Source organism: Centruroides vittatus, unplaced genomic scaffold (genome assembly GCF_030686945.1).
Source record: "Centruroides vittatus isolate TY-2023 unplaced genomic scaffold, ASM3068694v2 contig_1162, whole genome shotgun sequence".
NCBI lineage: Eukaryota > Metazoa > Arthropoda > Arachnida > Scorpiones > Buthidae > Centruroides > Centruroides vittatus.
This window is the reverse complement of record NW_027120748.1, coordinates 136,151-163,796: the sequence shown is the minus strand read 5'-3', so window position 1 is coordinate 163,796 and position 27,646 is coordinate 136,151. Positions and strand designations below refer to the sequence as shown.

The window sequence follows — 27,646 nt, the reverse complement described above, 5'->3', positions numbered from 1 at the left end:
TTATATTATTGTAAAACTGTTTATCACTTTATAACTATTACAGTACGGTCGCGTTAGTCCGAACTATTTGAGACCGGTGGTAGTTAGGATTAATAAAAAGTTCGGATTAACAGGGGGTATGACAGTGCTTACGCTTCGAGGCCATTTTTTTACTGTTGTAAAATACATTACAGAAACAAATAGAGCTTAGAACTGTTAAGCCGAACAGAGTCAAAGAAAGAATAAGCAACAGTGCTCACAACGTGTGATTTATGTTTACACGTGCAGGTGTATAAGTTGGCATTATTTTAGGGGAATGGTAGAAGCAGTTCAGATGAACAGGGGTTCGGATTATCGCGACCGTACTGTATTTTATTATAAGAAGTTTGAATTAAACACGGGAATATAAAATAAATATATGCACGATTCGGTAAACTACTGAATTTACGATGTATTGATGAAAGCATTTTAACATATAGATTAAAATGGTTTGAGTTTTGTTATGATTGACAATCAAATCATTCACTCGACATCAAGTGCTATTTCCCAAAAGAAATAACACTTATCAGAACGAGTGAATGAAATGTCATATTGATGAACATTTCAGATCATCTCCCCCCAAAAAAAGGTATCTTTGATATCCTTTATTAAGTTAAATGATTAATTTTAATACACTAAAATAAATTTAATTAGAGATTAAGATGTTATATTCTGTAATAAAACTGCATTGCAAATTAATTTAGCATCATTAATTGTTTTTTAATGATTATTTAATAAAGAAATTATGATTAATGCTTCTTGTCCTTTGTTATAAACATGGATTAAAGGAACAAACTACACAAAATCAATAAAATTTTAATCACTTTTGAGAGAGCCCCGGCTCAATTTCTGTAGAAGGCATTATACAAATACAGATATATAAAAATATTAGTAACGAGCAGTGAGATGAGTCACTAACAAGGCGAGATCCCAGCCTTAGCCGGGTATGTCCTGTATAAAATTTAATTTTACTTCTGACATTATAATTAGAAAGGGCTGAGATTTAAAGAGAAAAGTAATTAGTTTATATGTGCAATTCTATAATTTAATAAAACTTTTTGCATTAAAGATGAACTCCCAAAAACACACAAAATTTGTAATATGAAGAAACACTATAAATACGATTTTAAATTATAATACCGCGAAACTTTGCAAATATTCATGTACTAATGTACTAATTTCAGTAATTATTTATAAAATAATAATTACATTTTAGAAATCATTAAATTTATTCTTTAATTACTAAATTTTATAATGTTTGTTTCTGTTGCACTGATTAGAAAACACAGTGCATCTTATTCAATATGCTGATACCAGGCTTAAAAAGACTGTTATGAAAATAGTAATAATAATAAAGATTAGAAGCTTCGAATTAAAATTAAAATATTTAGTAATATGTCTTTAAAATCTCTATTTATATGACAACAAAACACACGTTTTGCAGTTTATTTCAGTTAGAATTCTGCATAGAAGTATTATGAGTTAAATAATTAAAAAAAAAAAAAAAAGTTGTAATGTTACTGAAATTTGTAGAATTTGAGAAATTTTTTAAGAAAAACATGCATGACTTTCATTACAAGCAATAAAATTTTGATTTTACAATTAATCTGATGATATTAGCAATTTTGTTAACATTAATTTTTTGTTCTCATATATATACTGTATTTCTATATTTAGAAACTATTTAAAAAATTAGTTATATAAAGCAAAATTTAACGTTAAAAATACGAAAATTCTCTAGACTAAATAAAGATATTGCATAATAAATGTAATATCCTGTATAGTCAATCCGTATAGTAACTCTAGAATGAAAAATGATTTGATTAATCTCTATAAAAATCACTTGCATGAATATATGAATATCCTTCCTTTTTAGTTGTTAAACAGTATTAAGAGAAATAATATTAGAAATAAACCTTATGATTAAAAATCTACACGAACGACTGTCTAAATTCTTACACACTAATGAAGTCTCTTGTATATTCTCTCTAACAACAATACACGCTAGAGTTTTGTTGTTAGAGAGACGAAATATTTTGAAAAAACTCTTTACAGATAACAATTCTTGAAAATGATTTGATTTTCAGAATAAAATTTTCGTTTCTTTCTTTAATTTTTTTTTTAAACTAAAAGAATTCTAAAGTTAAATCTTTAATTTTAACAGAAGATTAAATTTTTCGGTTAGTCTAATTTCATCGTTAACTGTCAACTTGTATTGATATAATTTCGTAAAGCCGAAGGCTGAACTTGAAACAAAATCAATAAAAATTTCTTATAACCAGTTCGAATTTTATTATTGATATATTTTGTAATTTCTAACTTCGTAGCAAAGAATTTACCTTGCTGAATCTGAAAATGAATTTGGCATTGCCTGAAAACATAATTCTGTTGTAAAGAAAATTTCGTTAAAAAGTTTTTCCATTTTTCTGAATGAATATCAACTCTCCTCAAGGCTTGTTTACTCTCAAGAAATTTAATAAGGCTAATAAATGTTATATTAGTTTTCGAAGATGAGATTTGGACATTTTAAATATTTTCTGAGGGAAAAAAAATCATTTCTCAAATTTAAATTTCTTTATTTTTAATTTTCTAAATTATTAAAACTTAAATATATTTTATAAATTATTTTCTAGCTATTTTTTTTTTGGTTTAATCCAAAACTTAATTTAATATTTTCGATTTTTCCATTAAACATAGGCCTACTCTTATAAAATAGTTTTTATACTGAAATTATTTTATCAAATGAAATTAATAAAGTAATTTTAATTGTAAATCTTTTACGAAATCCTTTTGTTTTTTTCCAGAAAATATTACAATAAAATATGTATATTTATTCACTTAATTGAATAGAATTAATAGTTTAGTGGTCAGAACATTCAGCCTGTTACCATGAGATAAAATTTCAGATTCCTCAAGGACTATGCTTCTGTGTACACTTTAGAGTTTACACTTCCGTTTAAAAAAATTAAGCTGAAATCTATAGAATTTGCAAAAAATTTACACAATTGTTGCATTAGACTTGTATACATTAAATGTTATTAACACACTACATTACAATCGATATATTTCTTTTTTAGGTAAATAATTAATACCATAACAAAATCAAAAGATTAAGATTAAAATATTCAGCGAAGAGTCTATTTAAAGCTTCGTTAATCAGTCGAGTAACGAATCTGTGCAAAGAAACCTCAACTCATTTAGTCTTCATGTCAAATGTGACACGCTACTTGATTAGTCCAGCAACCAATGTCGCATTTGATATGAAAACTATCTATCTTGGAAGCACCGAGACCGTCTGGTCAGTGCTTCACTGACAAAAATAACTTTAACACTCTATTAAAGACATCAATACTGTTTTCAGCAGACATAATTACAGATATTCATTCTTAAAAATATCTAAAAATCATTTTAATAATGCAGAAATAGCTGTTATTTATAATTGAAAATTTTCCAGTTGTTTTATCAATAAACAAGTAATTAATAAAATAAATGTTTCCATTTGAATTTAATATAAATATGTCTATTATTTATTATTATTATTATTAAACCTTAAATAGTTAATATTCATTATCTTTCAGCTTCGGGATATGTAAACGTAACATATTTATTCGATTAACACAAACAAATTTCATTTAATACCATTTTCAAAATTAATTTACGAATTAAAAGAAATTATTGCTCGATACATTAAGAAACAATTTTTCTATGAAGGAAAACAATTAAACAATAGCACTTACAAACATTTTCTCAATTATACATCTGTCTTAGAAATTTTGTTTTATTAATATTTTAAATAAATGATTTATTTAAAGATTTTTCGAAAATTATTAAAAGAATATAAAATATTAATTAATTCCTAATTATTTTAACTTAAATAGAAAACACGATAAAGCAATCTTCGGAAATAATATTAATATTTATCTTTCCAATAAATTATATAAATCTAACAACTTGATGTCAGCTCAAAATGTTTCCGGGAAATTTACTAACAGAATAATTAACTTTTCTTGTATTTTAAATATGTTTTATTATTTATTATTTTAAATCGTGCAATTCAGTAGAGATTTGCTGATTTGTTTATACATGTATGTGTCACTTAACGAAGATTTCATAAAGTTATAACGTAACCGAAATCGTCATAGTTACTCTTTCTATATTTAGATACATAAATACTTATTATTGTGTACAACCTACACGAGTAGTGTCTATAGATCTGTGTAAATATACTGTTATAAGGTATTTCTCATTGAAATTCTATTTCACAATTCCACAAAATTTCATTTATTTTAAAATTTTTAATAAAACACAATTAGGATTTCAGAATTTTAGGAAATTATTTTGAACTTGTTAATTAGAAATTGTATATAAATATGGATATTTTTCGGTTAGTAATGGTAAATAAATGCATAATTTTGCATTTAAAATAGTTTTACCTCCAGCTAAACAAACATCTTAATTTAGAAATTTCTTTTCTATTTAACAGTCACAATAATTGAAGCAACTATTCATTTAATTTTAATGTTGATAGAAACTTAACTCTCTTAAATTCAAAATCAAGTCAAATTTTAATATTCACTTCATTATATTAAGTTCATTATAATACATTTAAAATATATATCTTGTAATTATGCATTATAATGATTTTAATCGTCTATTTTAATGATTTTAAAAGCCGAGTAATAAATTTAAATATTTCAGCTGTGATAATGTTCATTCATTTTCAAAATATCTGCATTATAATGTTTTTAATATTATAGCAATGCTATAGTTATCACATAGTTATATCAGCATAAATCTAATTCTTATTATCAATTTGCTGTATACACATATTATATGTTTATTATAATTAAATCACAAATTAAACATTAACATTTTAATATAAAATAGCTTCTCTCGAGATTTTTTTTCACAAATAGGCACAGCAGGGGTGTCCGCTGAGGAAGCAAACGGGGCACTTGCTCTCCACCCCCCAAAAATCACCAAAATTATATAATTAAATAGCAATTTATTGACGTAATTATTTGTCTCCAAGGAAATTTTCTGTTGATACCCATGCTACACAATGTCCCATTAAGGCCATGACAGATCTCTATTGTTAGTTAACAGAAGTTCGAAACGTTGGAAATTTAGTGAACTTGCATGCTATTTTTATATTTTCACTCGAGGAAAACTATCAAAACAGCATGCAAAATTCAATTTATTTGATCTGTTAATACTCTCAAGGTTTCCAACATCTTATATCTACTAGAACCGGATATACAAGCCCGTCACGACCTTTCTAGGATAATAAAAATTGAATAAAATGATTAATAATGCCTACTTACACGTAAGGATTTATTAATTCTTCGGTAACATAATTTAAATTGTTCCTGAGAGAACAAAATATATAATTTAAAATTTCATTTTTATAATAAATCACGAAATTATTTTCAAATGTTTACCATCCATCGTAAGCCCATAATCCGCTATAAAATGCAGTAGCTACATCAGAAAATGAAGTTGTAGATCCCTGAAATCCCGCAGCCAAATATTGAGTATGACCTTCAAGTAAAAAGTTTTCACTTTTTAGTTTTTAAATCATTAAAAATCATTTTAGAAAACGACAATAAATTAATATTTTAATAAAAATTATGCAGTATGATAAATTAGCTGTTAAGTTAAATAAAATATATGATTATAAAACAAGAGATATGTACCATTTGTTTCTCAGTTACAAAAGAAAAAAATACTTTTTACTGTTTATAATTAATGGAGTTTGTAACGACATTAATCTTAGTTATTATATTTGTAAGAGTAAATTAATTTATTTAAAATGTTAGAGAAAAGAATAAAGACAAAATATTTTTACATATGCATTAAATCATATTTATACGACAGAAAGGAATTGATCATGTGCAGGCGTGAACATACTTTATAAAGTCGCTCTGATCAGTTGCGTTAACCTGCGGGCAAAAAAGGGCAATTGCCCATGGTTTCCCCATCAACAGGGGACCCCAAACCAATCTTTTACAAAAAAATATTTCCCCCAAAAAAATTCCCTCGAAGAAAAATGTCTGAAGTTAACACTATACATGGGTCATCCTAATTCAAATTTACCTGGGCCCTATGAAGTTATAACGGCTCTGTCTAAAGTGAAATGTTTTAAAAATATTAGAATAAAATCGAACTAATTGGCAAGGGTTTCTGGCAAATGCATTTTAATTTATTATAAATTCTTTTGTTATAGGAAATTTAATAGGATGAAAAGAAAAAATAAATAAATTTTATAAAGTATTTTTATGGAGTTTGTTTTGTATGACGCGTTTATAATGTGTAAGGAAGGCATATGTCGACAACAGAATTGCATCAACAATATATTTACAACGTATTTTTATTGTATTATGCAACATACTGTATTTAAATATTGTAACGTAACATTTGTTTCTTTATGAATAGACATTTACTGAAACGATTATTTATAAGATGACTTAAAGAATTAATAGTAAAAATCCATTTCATTACGAAAGTTAAACAAAAATTCCATATTTTTTCATGGAATAACCCATCTTTATCGTATATTTACTTTCCTGGCTGTTACAGACTGTACGCTGTGTGCAGAGTTCCGGAAAGTACTGTATAGCATTCGGTCAAAAACGACCAAGATTTTTACATTTTTGGAAAAAAATGCAAAAAGATGGGGTTTTCCCCCTATATATATAAATATATATAGGGGAAAACCCCATTTTTTAATATATATATATATATATATGGATGTTAGTGTATGTTCGTAAGGGGCGATTTTGTTCACCATTTTGAAGGTTAATAACTCCTGTACCTTCCGTCAAAAATTTCTGAAATTTTGCAGGGAGGTTTGTGTATTAGAGGAAAATATTTATAGAAAATTTCAGGAAAATCGGATTATTGGTTCGGGAGATATTAAGAGGTAAAAGCCATATTTCAGGAAGCTCCCAAGATATAAATAAATAAATGCATCTATTTCAAAAATAAAAAAAAATTCCACTCCCAATATTAACGTTTTTTGATATTTTTATAATTTTGATAAACCAATTGAGTTCTAACTTTTTAAATATGTACGGTATACATTAATAAAATAGTTTTAAGCAATTGACATTTCCCCCAACTTCATTTCCGGGTTAAAAATATTTTAAAAAACTAGTTTTTAATAAAATTCTTTGAGATAAATATATATATATATTTGTTATTAATCATAATTTTCATCGAAATTAGACCAAAAGATCACTATATATTATAGAGTTGGGGGTGGGTAACATTTTAAAAATATGACCACGCTTTTTTTTACGAGTAATCATTCGTATTAATAATTTTACTTACAGTAAACTGAAGAATTAAAGGTAATGATAACAATTATTAGGGGTGAAAACAAATAAAGAATGCCCGGAAAGTCCAGCAACAACGTTGACAACTTTTTCATATACGTAATGCACAGTATAAACAAATAAGAATTATTATTATTATACGAGTTTTAAGAATATAAAATATTCAAAATTTAATTACGAAAATACCTGATAAAAAAAAAACAAAAATGTTTACAGAATAAAAATATTTGATTTATTTCATTTATTTGATGTAAAATTTGGTATTTATATTATGCCATTTTATCATCTAAATTATGGTGTATAAATATTTGTATGATGTAAAATGAATCTTATACCTTGAGCAATTTTAACCAAACCACCTCCGATGATGATGGCGATCGCTAATAGTTTTGCTGCAGTGAATAAATTTTGCACTCTAGTTGCTAGATTAACACTGTAACAGTTGACAAAAGTGATGATGCCTGAATGAAAATAAAACGTTTTAATTAGCTATTAAAACATTTTGTATTCATTTATACATAAATGTTTTTTCTTATAATATGTTGTTTTATTTGTTTATTTGTAAAAAATGAAATTATATAATTTATTACATTCATAATTGAACAAATATATCAAATAATATCCAATTTTCATATTAGTAATCTCGTTAAGTCCAAACTGTAAAATTTTAAATTTGTATGTACGAATATTTAATTTTATATTAAATATAAACCGCTTCTAATATTATTATCGCATAAATTGTTCCTTTATTACATTAATTAAATATATTTTTTTCGGGTATATTACCGACTTTTCTTATTTACTTTAAAACCTGATCTCCAAAGCAGAGAGTGAAGACTTTTATTTCATTTTTTGGAGATCGCGATCTACTGATTGAAAAATATTATTTGATAATCAACAAAATATTATTAAAAATAATTTATAAATTTACAAGAATTATATTAAATTTTCATAAAATTAATACGAAACATTTCTTAATAAGTCATTTGATATCAATAAAATTTTAATGGAATTATTTTTATTTCTCAATTAAATTTTGTTTTATTAATACAAGTATAATTTCTGTCATTCATTTTACGATAAAGTTAATTTTATTAACGTAAACTTAATAAAATAAAAGAAAAATTAAAATATTTAATAACTCACATACACAAATGATGCCTATTAATTTCTTGCTAATAACAGAACCAAAACAACCAGGTGAATATAATGCTTGAACTGAATATTCAGCAAAACTCAATGATAAAACAGCTAGAGAGGACGGCTTCAATAGTAGTACACACATCCAACTGTACAGGAATGCAGGTAGAGGACCAGGTAATGGTTTTATATCTTTGAAGCCCGTTAGCAGATAAGCGTACTCACCTCCTGACATCGGAACGAATGTTCCCAGTTCTGCATAACATAATGCACCTAGAATTTTTAATAACTTTAAATTTTCTTTACATGTTTTTTTTTACGTTTTAGCCGATGTGATCTCCCTTGATGACCACTTTTGCTTAAACTGATAACATCTCGTTAAATGAAAGTGACCCAAGCTACTTTAGGCTCAATTAACAGATCATTTTTAATGCGATTGTTAGTTTGTATCGTAATACCATAATTAAAAATATGCTGTAAATACCTTTTATCTAGCATGGTACAGTACATATAAAATATTCATTTATATTCGCTAATTATATTACTGAAGTTTGTATAATATTTAAATGTACCGTACGTCTGTTGTTACGGTCGTTGACACTATTTAACAGAAGAATTGAGGAAAATAACAAAAACAATATTTTATACAATATTGCAAGCACGAATTTATTTAAACGATGTAAAAATTGCAAAATCGGAAGAATTTCGAGAAATTCGCGTAAAGAATCACAATAAATAAACAATTATGGTATATTGAGAATATCAAAGAGGAAACTGTAAAAATTTAATCAAGGTATTGTAAGAAAATCGAAAGAAGATAAATCATATGTATTTAATATCTGTGATAAATGTAATGTAATTACAGTTTTTCCATATGTATTCCTAATCGAATTTATTAAATGAAATAATAACGTATTTATAAATATCTTATTTTTTTACATTCCGATTTAGATCGAATATACAAAAATAATGTATTTAGATATTGCATTTTGCTTGTTACCAATTCGTAGTTGTAGATTTATAGATTATACACATTAATTTTATTATATTTAAGTTATAATATATATCTTTAATATAATAAAACTTTAAATACATTCTTTAAAGATCTTAAATTATTGTAAAACACGAATCGATTTCGTTATATTAGAGTTTAATTAATATCGTGTTAGCATTGAATATTTTTAATGAATCATCCTCTATTTTCTATCTTACAGTTCGGTAAAATGTTTTTCTTTAAATTTCGTAATATATTATACAATTCGTGTAATAAGTTGATTCATTTCTAAAAGTTTTCTGCTAATATTTCAACAATAAACAATGCAACTTTAAACCAGTACCTTTTTCTATGAAATGTTTTCGCTAATAGTGACAAACACGTGTTATATTTTACAACTAATGCGAAATACTTTTAGGTAATATCTACCTTTTTTTTTTTAATTTTTACTTTGCAAAAATTTGGGGTTTTTTCCCTATATATATATATATATATATATATATATGTGGATGTTAGTGTATGTGTGTGAGAGGCACGATTTTGTTCACCCATTTTGAAGGTTAATAACTCCTGTGCTTTTTGTCGAAAATTTCTGAAATTTTGCAGGGAAGTTTGTTTATTAGGGGGGTTGATGCTATTAAATTTTGGTGGTTAAAGGTCAAGAGGTAAGAAGATAAGGGGGGGAGTCGTATGCCATATCTCGAGTAAAGTGGGACTTAATGACGATTTTACTTGTTATTAGCATTTGCAATCTTTTTATAAAATCTATCCTTACTCTAAAAATTAAGCTTTTTGCTACATTATAATAATTAAAAATATAAAAAGTTTTTTAAACAAAATATCATAACAGATGGCGACACACGCAGTTTTAAATTTTGCCGGGAAAGTTAAGCGATTCATTGATGGAGTTTTTGATATCTGTTATCTAATTTTGCAATTCATGTATCATTTAATATATGTTTTCTTTAAAATTTGAAACTTAGATATTAAATTTCAGTTCTATAATATTGTACGAGATGTTTGAATCATTTTCTTCAATCTTTCCATTAAATAACACCAAAAATTAAAATGAAAAATCTCACAGAATCATGTAATACACTTGACAAGAAATTTCTTTAAATCTAAAAAATTTAGAATAGTCTATCGTTAATAATATATCATAATTAAGATGCACAATGTATAAACTTAGATTTTAATGGTAATTTTACACTTTTTTAAAGGGTTATTTTTAAAACTTACCTATTGCAATTGTGGTCACCAATTTAACCAATAAAGGATTTGGATCACAACCGGTTGAAAGAGGTTCAACTATATATTCTCCCAAACTAAGACAGATGATAGCGAGCATAGAAGGCTTTAGAACAAAGACCGACACCCAAGAAAAAAGAAAAGCAGAGAAAGGTCCAAAAGCATCCAGAAGGTAAGAATATTCAGCACCTGATTTTGTTATCATAGTACCTAATTCACCATAGCAAAGAGCACCTGAAGATGAAAGTTAGAAAAAATATAGTAGATAAAATTAATTATTTTAGTAAAAAAAAATGAAAGCTGAAGTTAATACAGATATACAGTATTTTAAAATTATTTTTAAATAAAAAGTTTTCCAGAAATATAATTTATCATTATATACAGTAATTGTTATCACTGTTATTATAATATTTATTTTTATTATTATGTTATAAAAATTCATAAAATCTATAGAATTTTAAATTAAAAATATAATTTTCTCCATAGATTTTTGCAATATATCATAAAATTTAAAACTACATATTTATTAAGAATTTTAAATTTATATATATTTGCTTAGTTTTAATTTTTATATACTGTAATTATATATTAAATCCTTATCAAAATGTTAAAGAACTATTATTTATTCTGCAAATTTATATGAATATATGTATATAGAAGAGCAGTTTAATATAACATGCATTTTGATTTATTCTATTTAAAAATTAATTAATAAACTACAAAGCAACTAAATAATGAAATTATATAATTCAATATCTACATAAAAATTAACTTATTATTTTATATTTTATAAAATTAATCAAATATATTTTTATAATAAAATTTTATTCATTTATATTATCTTTAAAACAAGCTGTTCAACCCTAAAGGGTCAGCGAGTGTAATTACTAATGATTTATATTTATTTGAATTCATATGAATTTTTAGACAAAAATAATAACAATAATTTAAAATTAGATAATATTCAGCATTTAAGTCAGAATTATATTTATTACAACAGCTAAGTTGTGATTTAAATATCAAATTTCATATAACTTGCATTGTAATTGGAAACTTTGAATTAAATATTGATATATTATATTGATATTGATATTGAATTAAACTGAATTATTAAAAAAAACTATTTTTAATCTATTGTCTTTAAGTACAAATAATAATTTAATAAATTTTTAAATTTATATTGATAATATTATCAATATTACCAACATAAATTTTAAGAGAGAAAGTTGAAATGGTTAAATCACAAAAAATACATTACATCAGATAATTTTAAAATTTTAAAAAATTATCATCATTCTTGGAGAAAACATTTATAAATTATTTGTTTATGAAACTCTGTTCTTATTTATTATATCTTGCATCAACTCTAAAAGAAAATTCTACCATTTTCGCTGTTATAGAATAGTTGAACATTCTAAACTGGAATTGCTGACTGTAGAGAATGTCAAATCACATCATTGTAGCCGATCAAAAGTCTCTGGTCAGCAAGTTTAAAGCAACTAGAGAATTTTATATTGCAGATTTTAATAGGCTAAAGAGTCTGTCTAATTTTCAGATTGAGAAGTATGTTCTCAATAAAAAAGATAAAACTTTTTAAAAATTAAATTTAAAGTGAAAATTATTAAGAATAAGCTATCAAACTTTGTGAATATTTTAATTATAAATTTACAAATGGTCAACTTGTCTTGAACTTTTCATATTTGAATTTTTCTAGCAAAAATTCAAATATGCAATGTATTATAGAGAAAGAAGTTAGTGTTTTATGTTTTATAATAAATATATATAAAGTCATTAGTAAATTTGCCATTATGCTAATGGAAATTAGTTATAAAAATTATTAATTTAAAAAACAATTTTTATTAAACAATAAAAAACATTTATTCTATTACCTAAAAGTGAAAGCAAACCGCACGCTCCCCATATCACAAGACTCAATCCTACGGAACCTGACCTCAATAAAACTCCTTTAGGAGAGACAAAGATTCCGGATCCTGCAATATAAAATTATTATTTAATACTGCTTTTTATAAAGAAACGTTAAATTTCATTAATACGTACCAATCATAGTTCCAACAATAAGGGCAACTCCACTGACTAATCCCACTCTTCGTTTCAAATGTATACCTTCACCAGATATAGGTTCATCTTGTTCGTTCGTACTGGCAGCAACTTTTAAAGGTAATTCAGACAAACCACTTGAAGCAGATTGCGAGGTCGGAAATCGTGGTACGATGTGATTGTTCTCTATGTGAGCCACTGCAATAAAACAAAGATCAAACATGATCGATATCTGATCAGAAATTAAACCTGATCGATATAAATCATTAACCAAAGCACCTACGAGTGAGAAGATTTGTTAACCTGACCTAAATCAATATCCTGTTAACAACAATTAATCTCTTCCCTTTATAAAACTTTTCGACTCTTATAATATCCTCACCCTCTTTACTTTTTAAATCCTCAATATTTTAATAATTTTAAGAATATTTTTGCTTTATAAAAGATTTTATAACATCTTTATATTATTTATAAATATTTAAAATCGTTTGATTATATTTTTTAAAACATTAAAAATCGGTTTAAAAATTAAATTAAAATATTATACAAAGGAATAAATAGAAAATATTTCTGTAAAGTTATTTTTAAAATTGCTTTTTAATTTATGATATTAAATTAATATTAAAGTAATTAAAACCAACATGGAACTATAAATAAGTGCGAGAAGGCGATATTAGAATTATAACATAAACTTAATACACATATAAAGATTTTATAAAGTAATTTCATTTCCAACTGTTGCATTAAATATATTTTCTATTAAAATTAATTTCTTACAAAATTACATTATAAAAAAGGTATAATTTTTAATATATGAAAATAATATTCGATTTTCTCTCTTAAATTACCATCATATATTAAAATTAATTATATTTTTAAATTTTTCTCAGAAAATGGGAACGAAGCAACGTAAAACTCTCTCATTTATTTAATTCGTCTACATAAATAAATTTTTTTTATTTAAAAAAAATAAGTATAATTAATTTAATCAGGAAGTAATATGAAAAGTAAGATATAAGAAATCGATTTAAAATTTAGTCCTTGCATGAATTTATATCCATCATTTATAAAAGAGGATATTAAAGCTACGACCTTTCTATTGCATCAGCCATTTGTTACAATAAGCAAAATACCAATTTCCCATCGGACAATTATCTTTAAGAATAAAATATGCTTGGTGATTTTAAATCAAATATATTTTTAAAATATACATTTATATATTATAAAATTTTAAAAAAAATATGTTTTACGTCGTAAACATTTAAACACGTTCTCAGATCTAAATTTAATCTTTTTTGTTTTGTTATGAGAATAAATAATAATAATAATAATAATAAAAACCTAACAAGTTCATCAGATTAAATTAATGTTTTTCTGTTTGTAGATAAATATCTTCTGAAACGAATAGAATTTAATAATTTTAATTACAGATTAAAAAAAACCCTTAAAGTAATTCTCCTGTTTACACAACAGAAAGCGTATTTATAAAATGACGAACGGAGACGGTAAGAATAGTTTAAAAAATTAAAAAAAACTATAAAAAATAATAATAATAAATACTTACAAGACGAATAGGATTTATTTTCTAAAGGCATCCTTAAAAATTTAACTATTTTTAAAATTAAAACGAACAGCCTCTGTTAAATTCCGTGTCGAGTCCTCAGCTGCAATTTCCTTTCTCACTAACACGTGTTGTGGAGTGTGCATCCCGTCATTCATAGTTCGTGACGTATCTCTCACCACATGAACGGATGACGACGGCCTTTCTACGTTTGGAAAGTCCATCTCCATTTTTGTTTGTTTATTTCTTTATTCTTTTAAAAAATAATAATCATTCTTTTTCGTAATTAAGTTGTCACACCTCACGAAAGTCGTATTTTATACTATTTTTAAAATTTATGAATTAAAATACACGAATTGTCTTTTAGATTTTACGAAACTCTGCCATTATTATATTTTATGAAGAGTAATTACAGCTGTTTCGGAAATTATATTGTGCAGCAGTTGGCGAGGAAATTAACTATGATGAGTGAATCCCGTGCAGCTATTAACATCTGATACGAATAATATAAACCAGGTAAGACTTGTATTGTACGAATAAATTAGGAATTTCTCAACACTAATATCAAATAAACTTAATTTTCGTATAATATATATATATAAACATTAAGATTTAACTGATTAAAATTATAATTTTATCAGCAATTATTAATATTATACACTTATTATATGATAAAATAGTATGAATTTTAAATTTTTTCCTAAATTTTATTTATTACTCCTGATTTATATTTAAATACATTAACTTTTATACTACAGAAAACAATTCAATTTTATAATATCAAAGTTAAATTTTAATTATAATTTCAAATTAGTCTTGTTAAAGCGATTTTTCTCGATATACATTTGCTGATAAATCTATTAAAATTATTCGTAAGAATTTTTAACAGAATTAAATTTTTATAAAAATATCAATAAATTAATTCAAGATTAGAATTTATTTTAAAAAATATAAAAAAATAATTAACATTGTCATTGTTTTCGTAGCTTAATCACGTCACTTATATACTGAATTTCTCAAATAACATTAACAATTGCATGAAATATTATTAGCATGTAGTGTAAACTAATGTATTTGCACATCACGTACAGGTCTGTTACGCCTAGTAACTTATTTGTTTCCAACATAAATTTTTAAAGTTATTAACATTTAATTTTATGCTATTATTATCTTATACACTGTTATAAAATTAATTGAATAAATGTTATTTAATTTGAACAAGAATTAACTTAACGAGTTAATTATTTAAGTGAAATAATGAAGCAGTTAAATAAAAAATGAAGAAGCTTTTAAAATAAAATTGAATCCTTATGGTTACAAAACGATAAATATTTACAAACGTATAAATCTAAGACAAAATAAAAATTTAATATATATATATAATATATAATATAATATATATATATATATATATATATATATATATATATATATATATATATTAAAGATTATAGGTTATATTTTAACTCAAATACCTTCATTAACGTTAATATCAGTTAATAAATAAAGTTAATTTACATCAATGTACTATATATAATCAACTGTACCTTTATTATTTACATCAATATTCATATTAGTAAATTGGGTACAGACAGAATAATATTTATAATGAAAATCTTTACGGATGCTAGAAATGTGCCCAAAGTTGTAAACCCGGTTATGGAGTAAACAAATATAGATATATATACAAAGAGAAAGGATTCGAGTTATTAAATGCTTAACCATAAACAGCTTTATAGTACTTACTTTTACATTTGGTAGCAAAAAGATGTTTAAAGTGAGGTAACTTTCCCATGTCTACAGAGGAGAAAGATGCAAGGATTTGGCACGAGTCCAAATAATCGATTTGTTTCCATCCACACGGCCAGACTAATCAATAAACCATCCCGTCCTACATTGTTGTGCTATTCTTTTTACGTGCTTTTAAAACAATTTTCTTAGCAGAAATTACCTCTATTAAATATTCTATTATATTTTAATAAAGAATTCCAATTATATAAATTAATATAATTTTATATTTGTTAATAAGTCTGAGACACGTCACTGGTGACGTCACTGTTTTCATTACCTGATGCTTCTCACGATGAAAGTTTTTATTTATTCATACGTAGAACAATTAAGATAATTCTATTTAACCTCAGTATATGTAATTTGTACGGCTGTTTGTATTCAATATCGTAGAAAAAAAAACAGTAAATATAAGTTATATTGTATAACATTAGATATTGAGAACTTTTTATGGGAAATTTGCTCCATTTTACTAAAGAGAAATCTAAATTACCTAATTTACTAAGTTTAAATTGGAATGTACAAAAAATATTACATTTAGAATGAAGAAAAATAACAGTTTTTTAACATTAAAACACTGTTCAGATTCAAGGAGTATTTAATTAAGACTTACAAAAACAAATTAACTATAGGCTCGCATTTAACGAAACAATAGAATATTGTAATATGGTTATTAATATCCGATAAAAATATATTCTATTCGTTAAAAAAACGAGATAAGTTTTGTTTATAGAAATCTAGAACAGATCTACAAAGAACAGGGAAGTTATGCAGCAGACATGATAAAGAAATAATACAATACTCTAACATTATCCGGCCTGTAAAAGACATTCCATTTTAACTGTGGGAAAGAAATTACACAATAAAAATTCTTTTCCAGATTATTTGATTTGGTCGAAAGTGAAAGATAAATTTACAAAACCCAAATAATGCTGAAAGACTATACATATGTACCAAACTGTATTTACAATTTAAAAGTTCGTAACAATCTTTTAAATATAAAAATTAAATATTTTAGAACAATAAGCTACATCAATTATCTTTAGCTAAATTTTTCTTTTATTTTTGAAAGTACGAAGACAATGGACTGATTAATCAAATTTAAAAAAGACCGGAGGCAAGTATGTTAATAATGATTAGACTTTAGTATTTTCCATTATTTATAATTTCAATTAAAGTAGTCCTGTTTTATTATCATACGCAGGTTAATTATTAGAAGCTTTTCAAATGCATAATAATGTTATTGGGGGAAGATATAAATGTCTACAGTCAAACCTCGATATAGTGTCCTTCTAAATAGCGCAAATGAATACTTGTGAACATAATTACTAAATGTACGATTTTGCATTGCAGAAAGCATTGCTATGATCGAAATATATGAGACTAGATCTCATTACTATATACAATTTTTTATCGTTTGAGGTACTTCGGTTTAACGCCATACTCAAATACCAATATTAGAAGCAAACAAATGATGGTGTTAAACAATTTCTTATTATTATTATTAGGTGGTAGAGTGTACTAAAGGTTCTAGGCTGAAGAAAGGAAAAGATTGAGGAAATGAGAAACAGGATAAGAAAGAGGAGAAACAGTCTCTGTAGGATACAAGTTTACAAATGAGAGGCTTAAAAGATTTGAAATTTAAATATGAATAATTATACAAATTCTCATTTTTTAAGGACACAAGAACAATGATTTCCGTATTTTCTAATTAATTAATTAATCAATTTAATTATCATTATTAAATTCAATAATTTATTTCGTTTAACTATAAATTTCATAAATCAAATTTGTTCATTCGGTACATCGTTAAAATACGAACAGATTTTTATAGAATTTGTAGAATTCATTCACTTAACTGTTTCCACTTCACTATCTTGGAATTTGAATAAATTATATATATAAAATTATACTCTTTCATGTTAAATAAGCAGAAAAAACTGATTTAATTACAATTACCTAACGATATCAATCATGCAAATACAATTTAGATAAGTAATAGAAATTTCTAAAGTAATTATTATGGCATTTCTTCAAACAATAATGCGAAAAAAGAAAAAACGGGAAAGAAATTGTAAAAACTTCTTTGACGAGATATGAAATTGTTACTGTTATGAAACAATTCACGAAATAAAAACATAACAGCAAAAAATTTAATTTACTTCCCGAAATTGGAAACATTAAAGGTTTTTCTTACTAATGTTTTTTTCCTTCTCTCATAATTTTTTTATGGCACAACATTGCAAACACAATATTTACACTAATCTTTAAAAAACCCGTTCAAAAAATTATTTCAATTGTCAATAAAGAGATACAAATAATGTATTTTGTTCTAAATTAATGTACAAATTTCACATTTCAAAAATAATGAAAATTTTTAGTAATTCTAGTGTCTTTTAACCTTATTCTAAAATACATTTTCATCTTAAATAACTTAAGGAAACCTACAGTTATAATACTAGATCCATTTCAAAAGCCAAGGATAGTGTTTTTGAAAATTTTGGTCACCTAAAGGACGTTGATAAGATAGCTTTTCTTATCACTCGCAACGTAGATAATTCTCCAGATTGCTACTTTCTTTTAAGAAAACAAACAAAACACAAAATGCCATGGATATTTTAAGATATTATCTTAGTTAATAGAATTTAATCCGTGTTTATTTTAATGAATTTAATTATTACTTTAATATTTGTTTATTAGATTTATCAAAAACGAAAAATAAATCTAGAAAGTCGATATCATCAACTAAATTTCTCTTGTAAATCTCCGATTGTATATAATTACTGTATATTGTTTGTATACAGCAATGTCACGAGAGCGATCATCCGAAGGAGTTGGTTTCCGGAAGGACTTTCTATGAGAAACTGGCCCCTGTTTAGGCGTTAAAAACGTGAAGAAAACCCGTTTAATGGTTTTATCCACTCGGCCACTGGTGAGCTATAAATATATTGTAATTTTATTAAATAGATAACTGCTGAATTTAGTAGCCATTGAATCTAATTACACATCAATATTTCTTACTTATTAGTGCAATAAAATTGAATCTCTTTAAGATTAAACAACCAAGTTGTAAGCATAAATTAGAAAGGAAACTGAATTTATTCTAAAAATTCTAAGGTACTATACCAAATGGCTAATTAAGGCCTTCAGATACCTCTAAGCATAGAAGATTGGTGCCATCTCTACGTAACATTACATCATATACCTCTAATTGTAGCTATAGAATTATTTATAAAATATACACGGTATCCACGTAGGCACATATCTACGGGTCTCAAAATTGAAAAAAAATTAGACAATCCGGCATTGACAGTACACTAAAGGTTGAAAATGTGTGGATAGCCATTTAAATTATTGTATAAAGATCTTGGTATTCTTTGATGTTAAAGTTAAAATAAATTACCTGATACAAGATTACTCTTAAGTATTACTACATTTTAAACAAATTTACTGATACAGTTGATTAAACAGAAATCAAACAACTCTAAAGATTAAGATAAAAGTTTACAAATAAAAGACACATTAAGTAAATATTTAATAACTCTCATTAAAAGTGCATTTGAACAATTAATACTTCTAAATTACAACATTATTGGCATATTACAACAGATTAAAGACTAATTAACCTATTCAAGCACAATATTTATCTTAAAAAAACAAAAGAAAAATGAAAGTTCGTAACCTCACCAAAGATCCATTTATTAATTTTTTTAACGTAGAATAATCTATTAAATTTCATTTTTAAATGCATAAATCTTATAAAAACTGGCAAAAATTTTAAAAATTTCGACCGTAAACTTAACATTTATAATAAAATAAATAAATAAATTTTACCTTCTCTTTCTAAAAACATTATAAATTCCATTCTAAATTCAAAATAATTTCTCTAAAATAAATTCGAGTTTTAGATACTTATAGATTATGGCAAATAATGATTACACTTTTAAATATATTTTAAATAAATAATTAGCGTCATATATATTAAAAATTAAAAGAGAATATAAAATAAAATAATACTTACTGTTGTTATAACAAGTAGTGCTTGTGGGTGACATTTCTTTTTCGTTTCTAGACATTAAAAAAATTTTTGAGAAAATAAATTTAATACAGAGGTCATTTGGGAAAGGTTGACTATTGAATAATATAAATTCCATTTATATTTTTATTATAAAACCTGTTCTGATTTCGAAGTAAAACATTCCATTTTTAAGATCATAATAATAAAATATTTGCTTATCATAACAATTTTGAAATATTGTTTTCGATATTAAACGTTGAAAGTAATTTATAAAACTGAATTAAATAAATAAAATACATTAAATATTATATTTTTATTTTAATTTTTATACAAAAATATCACTTTTAAGGAAGCAAATAAAATTACTAAAATTAAACCAATGAATAAATAAATAAATTCATACAACTAAAACGAATTATAAATAAAGTGTTTTTAAATTTAAATTCCTATAATAAAATAATATTTAAATTGTTTTAATTATAATTTTCAGTTAACATTCACTCAATTTAAGTTAATTTACCTGCTATCCTGGAATATACAATATTATTAGATATAAAATTTTATAGCTACTATAAAGTAGTAATCATGTAACAATTTATTGATAAGATCCATTAATACAATGTTATAGAATGTTAGATGATATGTATGTTTGTTATTGATACACATCATTGAAGGAAACTGTTGATACGTATCGCATGTATCGTACTATAACTATCCAAACATAGCATTTTGACATTTTCAATCGATTACATTATGTATATATACAATTTACTCAGACTAGATTAAATTCCTTTCTTGATATATCTTAAGGTTTTCTTCCAAATTGATTTAGAAAATATATGTAAAATCTATACAGCTTTATCATAAGCAAAACAGAGGATATTACATACAAAAATTCCATAAATACTACGACTTTGGTGGAATTAAATGATTAATTTTATTTTTAAACTGAATAAAAATTGTATTATTTTAATAACTCTTAACAACGATGATAATTATTAAGAATTTAACAACATAAAATTAAAAATAACTTTGTTTATAATAATTAAAATTGTTTTATTAAACTTTAAAAAACGTTATTTTTATTAAAATAAATTATTCTTGAAAGCATTAAAGGGTTTGTCTTAATGGCTGTAGATTAATTAATAAATTTTATAAGAGTAAATGCGAAAAAATAAGATATTTCCTGTTACAATTTTCGAAAATGGCTGCAATGTCATCATCTCCCGAAAACGAAATTTAAAAGAAACTAATGATAAAATTTTTTAATCAGTTACTCACATTCCAGTTACTTAAATGTAATCATTTGAATGTTCGTTAAAATTCTTTTACATAATTATAATAATAATAGGAAATTTTTAATTACTAATACATACATTAACAGCAGATAAACAACAGTTTTTTTTCTATTCTGTAACTATGCTTTGACCTTAGTTCGGGGTAGTACTAGGTACCTGTATCAACCAAGATGGATGCAAACTATGTCTGTCATTAATAATAATAATAGTAAATGTTCTTTCAGTTAAATTTTAAGCGCATTTTTATTATAGAGATTGGAAAAGACTGAATTATTAAGGATATTACTCTACAAAAAGCATCATCAGAATTTCGTTAAAACGGTAATTTTTATCGCGAAAGAAATATTCAAATCTTTCATATTTTTTTTTCACTACACTTTAATATTAGAAACGTATTTATTATTAGTTTTTAATAAATTTTATTTTAAAAATTCGGAAAAAATAATTTCGATTTTATGACTCTCTCTCTCTCTCTTTTTTTTAAAAAAAATTCGCTGATAAAATTTTATGATTATCGAATTAAAGATAACATTGTTGCATTCAAATGTCAAAAAATCTCTGATCGATAATCAGATATTTTTATTTATACTGTAATTTTTCAAATTTAAATACTATATATTCAATCTTATTTATATTTTTATGAAATATTCGAAATTATACTGTATATTTTTAAATTAATAATGTTTAGTAATTCATAAATATACAGTTAAAAGAATTCGGCACCTTCTAATTAGTTTTTTGTATCGATATAATTTAAATATATTGAGTAAGACAACATTCTATTATTTGGCTTTTATTTCTAAGTAAACTTTTATCTTTAAATCCAATTTATTTATTTTATTATAAAAAAATAATTTAAAAAAAAACGCAAATTGGACAAAGTTTAAAGAAGACGTCAGGGACACAACTTAGAAAACTGAACAAACGGATTTTCTTATATTGAATTTTTATTCAGAAATAGGTCATGACCTTGACATTTATCTCATTCGAAACTTGATACACTAAAAATGAAGACAATTTCTTTTTTTTTTTTTACTGTTTATATTTAACGACTTTAATAAACATATTTACAATTGTTACATTTGACATTTAATTTTATTATTATTATTATTATTATTTGAAATTGTAATTCAAAAATAGATTTTATCATTAAATCAGTATCGAGATTTTCGTTAAATCGATTCTACAATTTATATTTTACATTCTTTAATTATAAACTTATGAATATAAATTATATTTATAATATTAAACTGCTTCATTGGTTATTTAAAAATGTAAATATGTCAATGTAACAAGCTTAAAATATACAAAATAAATAAATAAATAAAAAAAAATAAAATAAAATAAAAATAAAAACAGGTTAATCTTATTAAATTATAATTGTGTTTGTGAAGTATCTTTTCTATTTACTGAAAAATATATAAATACGTACAGTACATTTATATATCACTTATATATTTATAATGAGTACTGTATCTACATAAGTGTATATCTTTTATAGATGTATAACTTTTTAATATATATTTCATAAATTTTTTTAGATTTTTCTGAGCATTTTTACATTATGAAATGGCCTTATACTTTCTCTAGATGAAATCAATGTTAGGAAAAGTGTAAAGATGCAAACTGGCATGTGTTAACGGTTGTGTAAGGAAGAACTCACTTCAGGCAAATAATTTAAAAAAATATTAAAATATACTATACTTTTAACTTATGCGGATCTATTTACATTATAAAAATGTACAAATTAATTACCATTTTCATTGAAAAAATTTTAAAATTTAAGTGTATATATATATATATATATACTTGTATATCTTTTATAAAGAACTAACAGAAAAAAATGAAAATAAATTCAAAATAAATATATAGTGTATATAAAATTAATTTAAATAAAATTATAAAGTTTTATAATTACTATATGGTGTAATTAATCTATCTAATGTAAAAGTTAAACATCAATATTCAAAATTCTGACCGAATTATTGTATTTAAAATCAAGTTTCTAACTGATAGAGCGTGACGGACATCGTCAAGGTCTTTGAAATCCCACCATGCATCAATTATCAACTATTTAAATTTACATTAGATATACCTTTACCTTAAATATATATTAACCTATACATTCGACAGATACAAAAAATTAATTAGTTTATATTTAAATATTTCGCAATATTTCATACTTAATTGGTTATTCTGAAGGGCTATTGAGTTGCCAAATCGAATTTCTAAAGGTCTTGGGATATCGACTAAGCATCATTGATCGGAAGACTTCCATCCTTTTTGATTTCTACATCAGCCACCAGATGGCTTTCGACTTTGACCCCTTTAAACTGTTCTAAATCAAGGAAAGTTAATAAAATATTATTTAAATAATAATAATAATGAAGTTACAATTAAAATTAATATTTTAAATTTATTTTCACATTCGGCTGAATTTCTTTATTAATTAATTAAGACGTTATAGATAAAAGCTTTCATTCTTTTTGGGTTTTTATATATAAATATAAGCACAAGAAATGTGAAAATTAATAAATTGTCATTCTGAAATTCGAATGTAAAATATAAATATTATATAAAATTATTCATATAAACGCAATAAATTATGTGCTTCAAAGTATTGGGCGTTTAAAAATTTAATTAACATTATAAACAGATAAGAATCCTGTTATTACGCAAGTTTCATTGTTTGATATAGATTTTTACATTACGTAACTTAATATTATGAATAAGAATTAAGAATTAATTTATTTTTTCTCATTATCACCTCACTTTAAACGAAAATTACAACATTCACTATTCATAAATAATTAAATTTATAACATAGGAAGTGTTTTCAATATAATTCTTCCTCATTATAAAATTGCTAATGAATGTAATAATCTGCATTACAAATTTTAAAAACTCTTTAAAAATTTAAACAATATCAATGCAATATCCATACATAATACATATGCATATCCACAATAACAATATGCAATACCCATACATAATGCAAAATAGATTTACTGTATGTAATGTATTTCAATATTATATAACGAGAAATACAGCAAGTACTCACTTAACGTCGTTCATGGAAACTGCGACGTTAAGCAAAACGACTTATAACGAAAGCAATTTTCCATAGGCAAACAAAATATAATTGGCTTAATATAATTCTAATCGGATCGTGTCTGCAACCCATAGCCATTATTTCCCACTTCATACTATTTTACTGATCATAAAGAAAATTGAACAAAGTTAATTGTAAATGATTACATATGTACTTGTATTTTTCCTCAGCGACGTTATAACGAAACGACGTTAAGTGAGGAATTGCTGTATCGGTGGTACAACCAGAAACTATAAAGGGAAAATTTTTATCGATTTTTTTATTATAAAATGTATAAATCGATTACTTTTTTATAATACAATTTCCTATTCGTGGCCATTATGTTGATCACTTCGTCGTTTTTTTAAAAGTTGACAATTTTTTGGATTTTTTTTCTTGAAATTTTCTTTAGGGGGCACTTGCCTTCTTGCCCCTTTCCTGGTTACGCCACTGTGCTGTATATATAAATATGTAATATTTTTTACCTGCACGATTTAAAAATGTTAGCAATGATTTGAATAAATTGAATGCTTTCTTTTCTATAAGATTATCGATCTAAGTGAAGAATCGTTATTATATAAAATACTAGCATGTAAGCATTTCCTATTCCCTATTCTTTGATTTCTGATAATTCAAATTTTTATGAAATGAAACTATCAAACATTACTTAATTATTACAAATACTTGAAGTATTTAAAAATTATCTTTAAATGGAATTGATTCTAAATCAGATATCAGAAAGTCAATTAATAAAATTTATTTCTCTAAGTACGTACTTGATAAAAATCTTAAATATAATTATTGTATTATAAAGAAAGCAACATTATTTATCAATTCTTTTGTATTATATTCTAATTACTGTACATTAAAGATGATTTATTTCCATTTCATTTTATAAAGATTTATCGAGATTTGAATCTTGAATTGGAGAGAACGAATTAAAAATAAAATGTATAATCTTCAATTACTTTCGAACTTTACGAAAATTGCAATAAGTTTTAGTTTTATTGTTAAATATTTTAAAACTAGAAATTGTAAAGATGTAAAATACAAAATTTGATTCGATTTCAAATTGAGGAAAAGTATAATTTAATCAGTATTTAATATGATTAATTAATGTAAAAATCCAAAATAATAAAATGTTTAATATTTTAAAAATATTTAGTTAAAATAATCATTTAAAAACATTTTCGCTCATATACAATTCAAGCATCTTCAGCTGATGCTGCTCTAAAACGAATCAAATCATAGTATCCATGACGTAAAGAAAATGACTTGTCCTCACAATATTTTGAAAAGCTTGTATTTATGTAGATGAAATAACATCTGCAAAATCATATATTTTGAAAACATTGCACACACACGTTTTAATATATAAAGTTTCCACCAAAAATAAGGTTCTTCGATTTCGTGATGTAAATAAAAGCTTCACTTCATCCTATTTTTGTTGGCAATTTTCATTCGAAGATAAGATGGCTAAAGATGTGGTTCTTCTTTAGTATTTTACGTCTCTTTGGTAGTTTATAATATTTTCATTTAAATTTCTTTCTTTTGTCCCGTCTACATTAAAGTTCACTTTGTTGTTTTTCTAATTGTAATGTTATATACTTCTGATCTCTCTCTACTTTCCCATCTATTCTTATCATTATAGCATAAACTGCATAGTATCACCGGTATCCGAAAAGAAGGGTTCTTGTATAGTTTTAATAATATGTTGTACTACTCACAAAGATCATGGAGATGGACGAGAAGTGCAAATTCTTTTCTTCTGGTGTTAAGGTACTGGATGGAAATAATTTTCGTTTAATTCTGTAGTTTAAATAGTTAAATTTTGAGCAAAGCTATCACTAGCCAGGTTACCCTATATTTTTTTTTAATTTTTTTTTTTTTTTTTTTTAAGCAAAACTGCAAAAAGCTAATTGGCCTGTAAGATCCTGGTAAATAAATGTGCCATCCTACGTTCTTTTATTCATAAATATTCTACTTTTTACTTCAATGCACATGCTCCAATGTTGCACTTCAGCGAAATTATGGTACTATTTGTTTATGGTACGCTTTCTATCCTCTTTATTATAATTCTATTCTTTCTTTCTTTTCGGTCTTAGGGCCACAATCGGCGGGTGGGTGATGAGTGATATGGCCCGACGTATCCGGAACAGACTGGAAAATTTCTAAGACTATCGACTCAGATTTGATAAAGGTTCCTCTGAGCAACGTTTATCACTTCGGCCATCTAACCATTATTATAGCTTTATTATAAATATCTTAATAATAAATAAATGAATAAAATAAAATAATAAATATAAATGAATGTATTTTAAAAAGTAAATTGTTTTTATCCTAAATTTTATTTTTTGTCTATCTGGATTTTTATCCTGCATATAAATAATAAACGAAACAAAATATTCTGTAATTAATAACTAAGAACTATACAGCGTTACAATAAACGAAATGCTCTATATTAAGCAGCCATATTCTTGAGAGCATTATTTTCATCGAAATCTACGTAGGCTGTTTTTTTTTTTCAACCTCTATGGTCCATAAAACAAAGACAAGTGTAAATAACAAAAGGAGTTCAACCGTACTCAATCCAGCGGAAATCTTTTCACCCTTTATCAAGACTTCAACCAAGCCGATTCGACCTACTCAGGATTTATCCACACGCGTCAAAGTTTTTAAACTCTCTCTCTCCTACACGATTATAAACTAGACTCTCCTATTTATGTTTCGCTCTTGTAAAGTCGCTATATTAAATAAATTGTTGTTAATTTTTGTTAAATGTGTAGTGGAGTGCGTTATTTCCTAATCATCCTGTCTCTCTAACTTTCCCTCTTCATCCTCCCACATTCATCCCCAAACGTAGCCGTTCGGGCGCGTTCCACAAACGCACGGGAATTTAAAATCAAAGTTTCTGTGTTCGCCAAAAAACACAGAGGTTCAGAAGCATAATAGAGAACGCTTCACGATTTCCACACATATATACTGTGTATATATTTCTTAAAGAACAGTTTTCATTTGTAACGTATAATATCCTACACAGTAAACAGTAACTGGTTCGGTTGGAGGTAAGGTATTGCAGTAACACAATAGCAAAT

General features: G+C 24.8%; 1 protein-coding gene and 1 long non-coding RNA gene across 8 annotated transcripts in view; one reads left to right on the top strand and one right to left on the bottom strand.

The window, feature by feature from the left end:
* The window catches only part of sbm (sobremesa), a 32,540-nt gene extending 8,757 nt beyond the window's left edge, over nt 1–23,783 (bottom strand). For 2 of the 7 annotated variants that reach the window (XM_067277263.1, XM_067277273.1), the window contains exons 1-7: nt 16,103–16,242; nt 12,796–12,993; nt 12,627–12,728; nt 10,729–10,971; nt 7,691–7,816; nt 5,460–5,559; nt 5,343–5,387 (exon numbers count right to left, since the gene is read on the bottom strand). In XM_067277263.1, the coding sequence (XP_067133364.1) occupies nt 5,343–5,387; nt 5,460–5,559; nt 7,691–7,816; nt 10,729–10,971; nt 12,627–12,728; nt 12,796–12,993; nt 16,103–16,151 (863 nt within the window). In that variant the 5' untranslated portion in view covers nt 16,152–16,242. Of the gene's footprint in view, nt 1–5,342; nt 5,388–5,459; nt 5,560–7,690; nt 7,817–8,501; nt 8,769–10,728; nt 10,972–12,626; nt 12,729–12,795; nt 12,994–14,359; nt 14,517–16,102; nt 16,243–20,165; nt 20,213–23,561; nt 23,581–23,643 lie in introns of those variants that run through there. The other 5 variants (XM_067277236.1, XM_067277245.1, XM_067277225.1 and 2 more) reach the window with 5 other exon arrangements.
* On the top strand, nt 14,537–17,256 carry LOC136981022 (uncharacterized). The gene is made up of 3 exons (XR_010881638.1): nt 14,537–14,590; nt 14,724–14,872; nt 17,217–17,256. It is a non-coding gene; the product is annotated as an uncharacterized lncRNA (long non-coding RNA).
* Nucleotides 23,784–27,646: the final 3,863 nt, after the last annotated feature.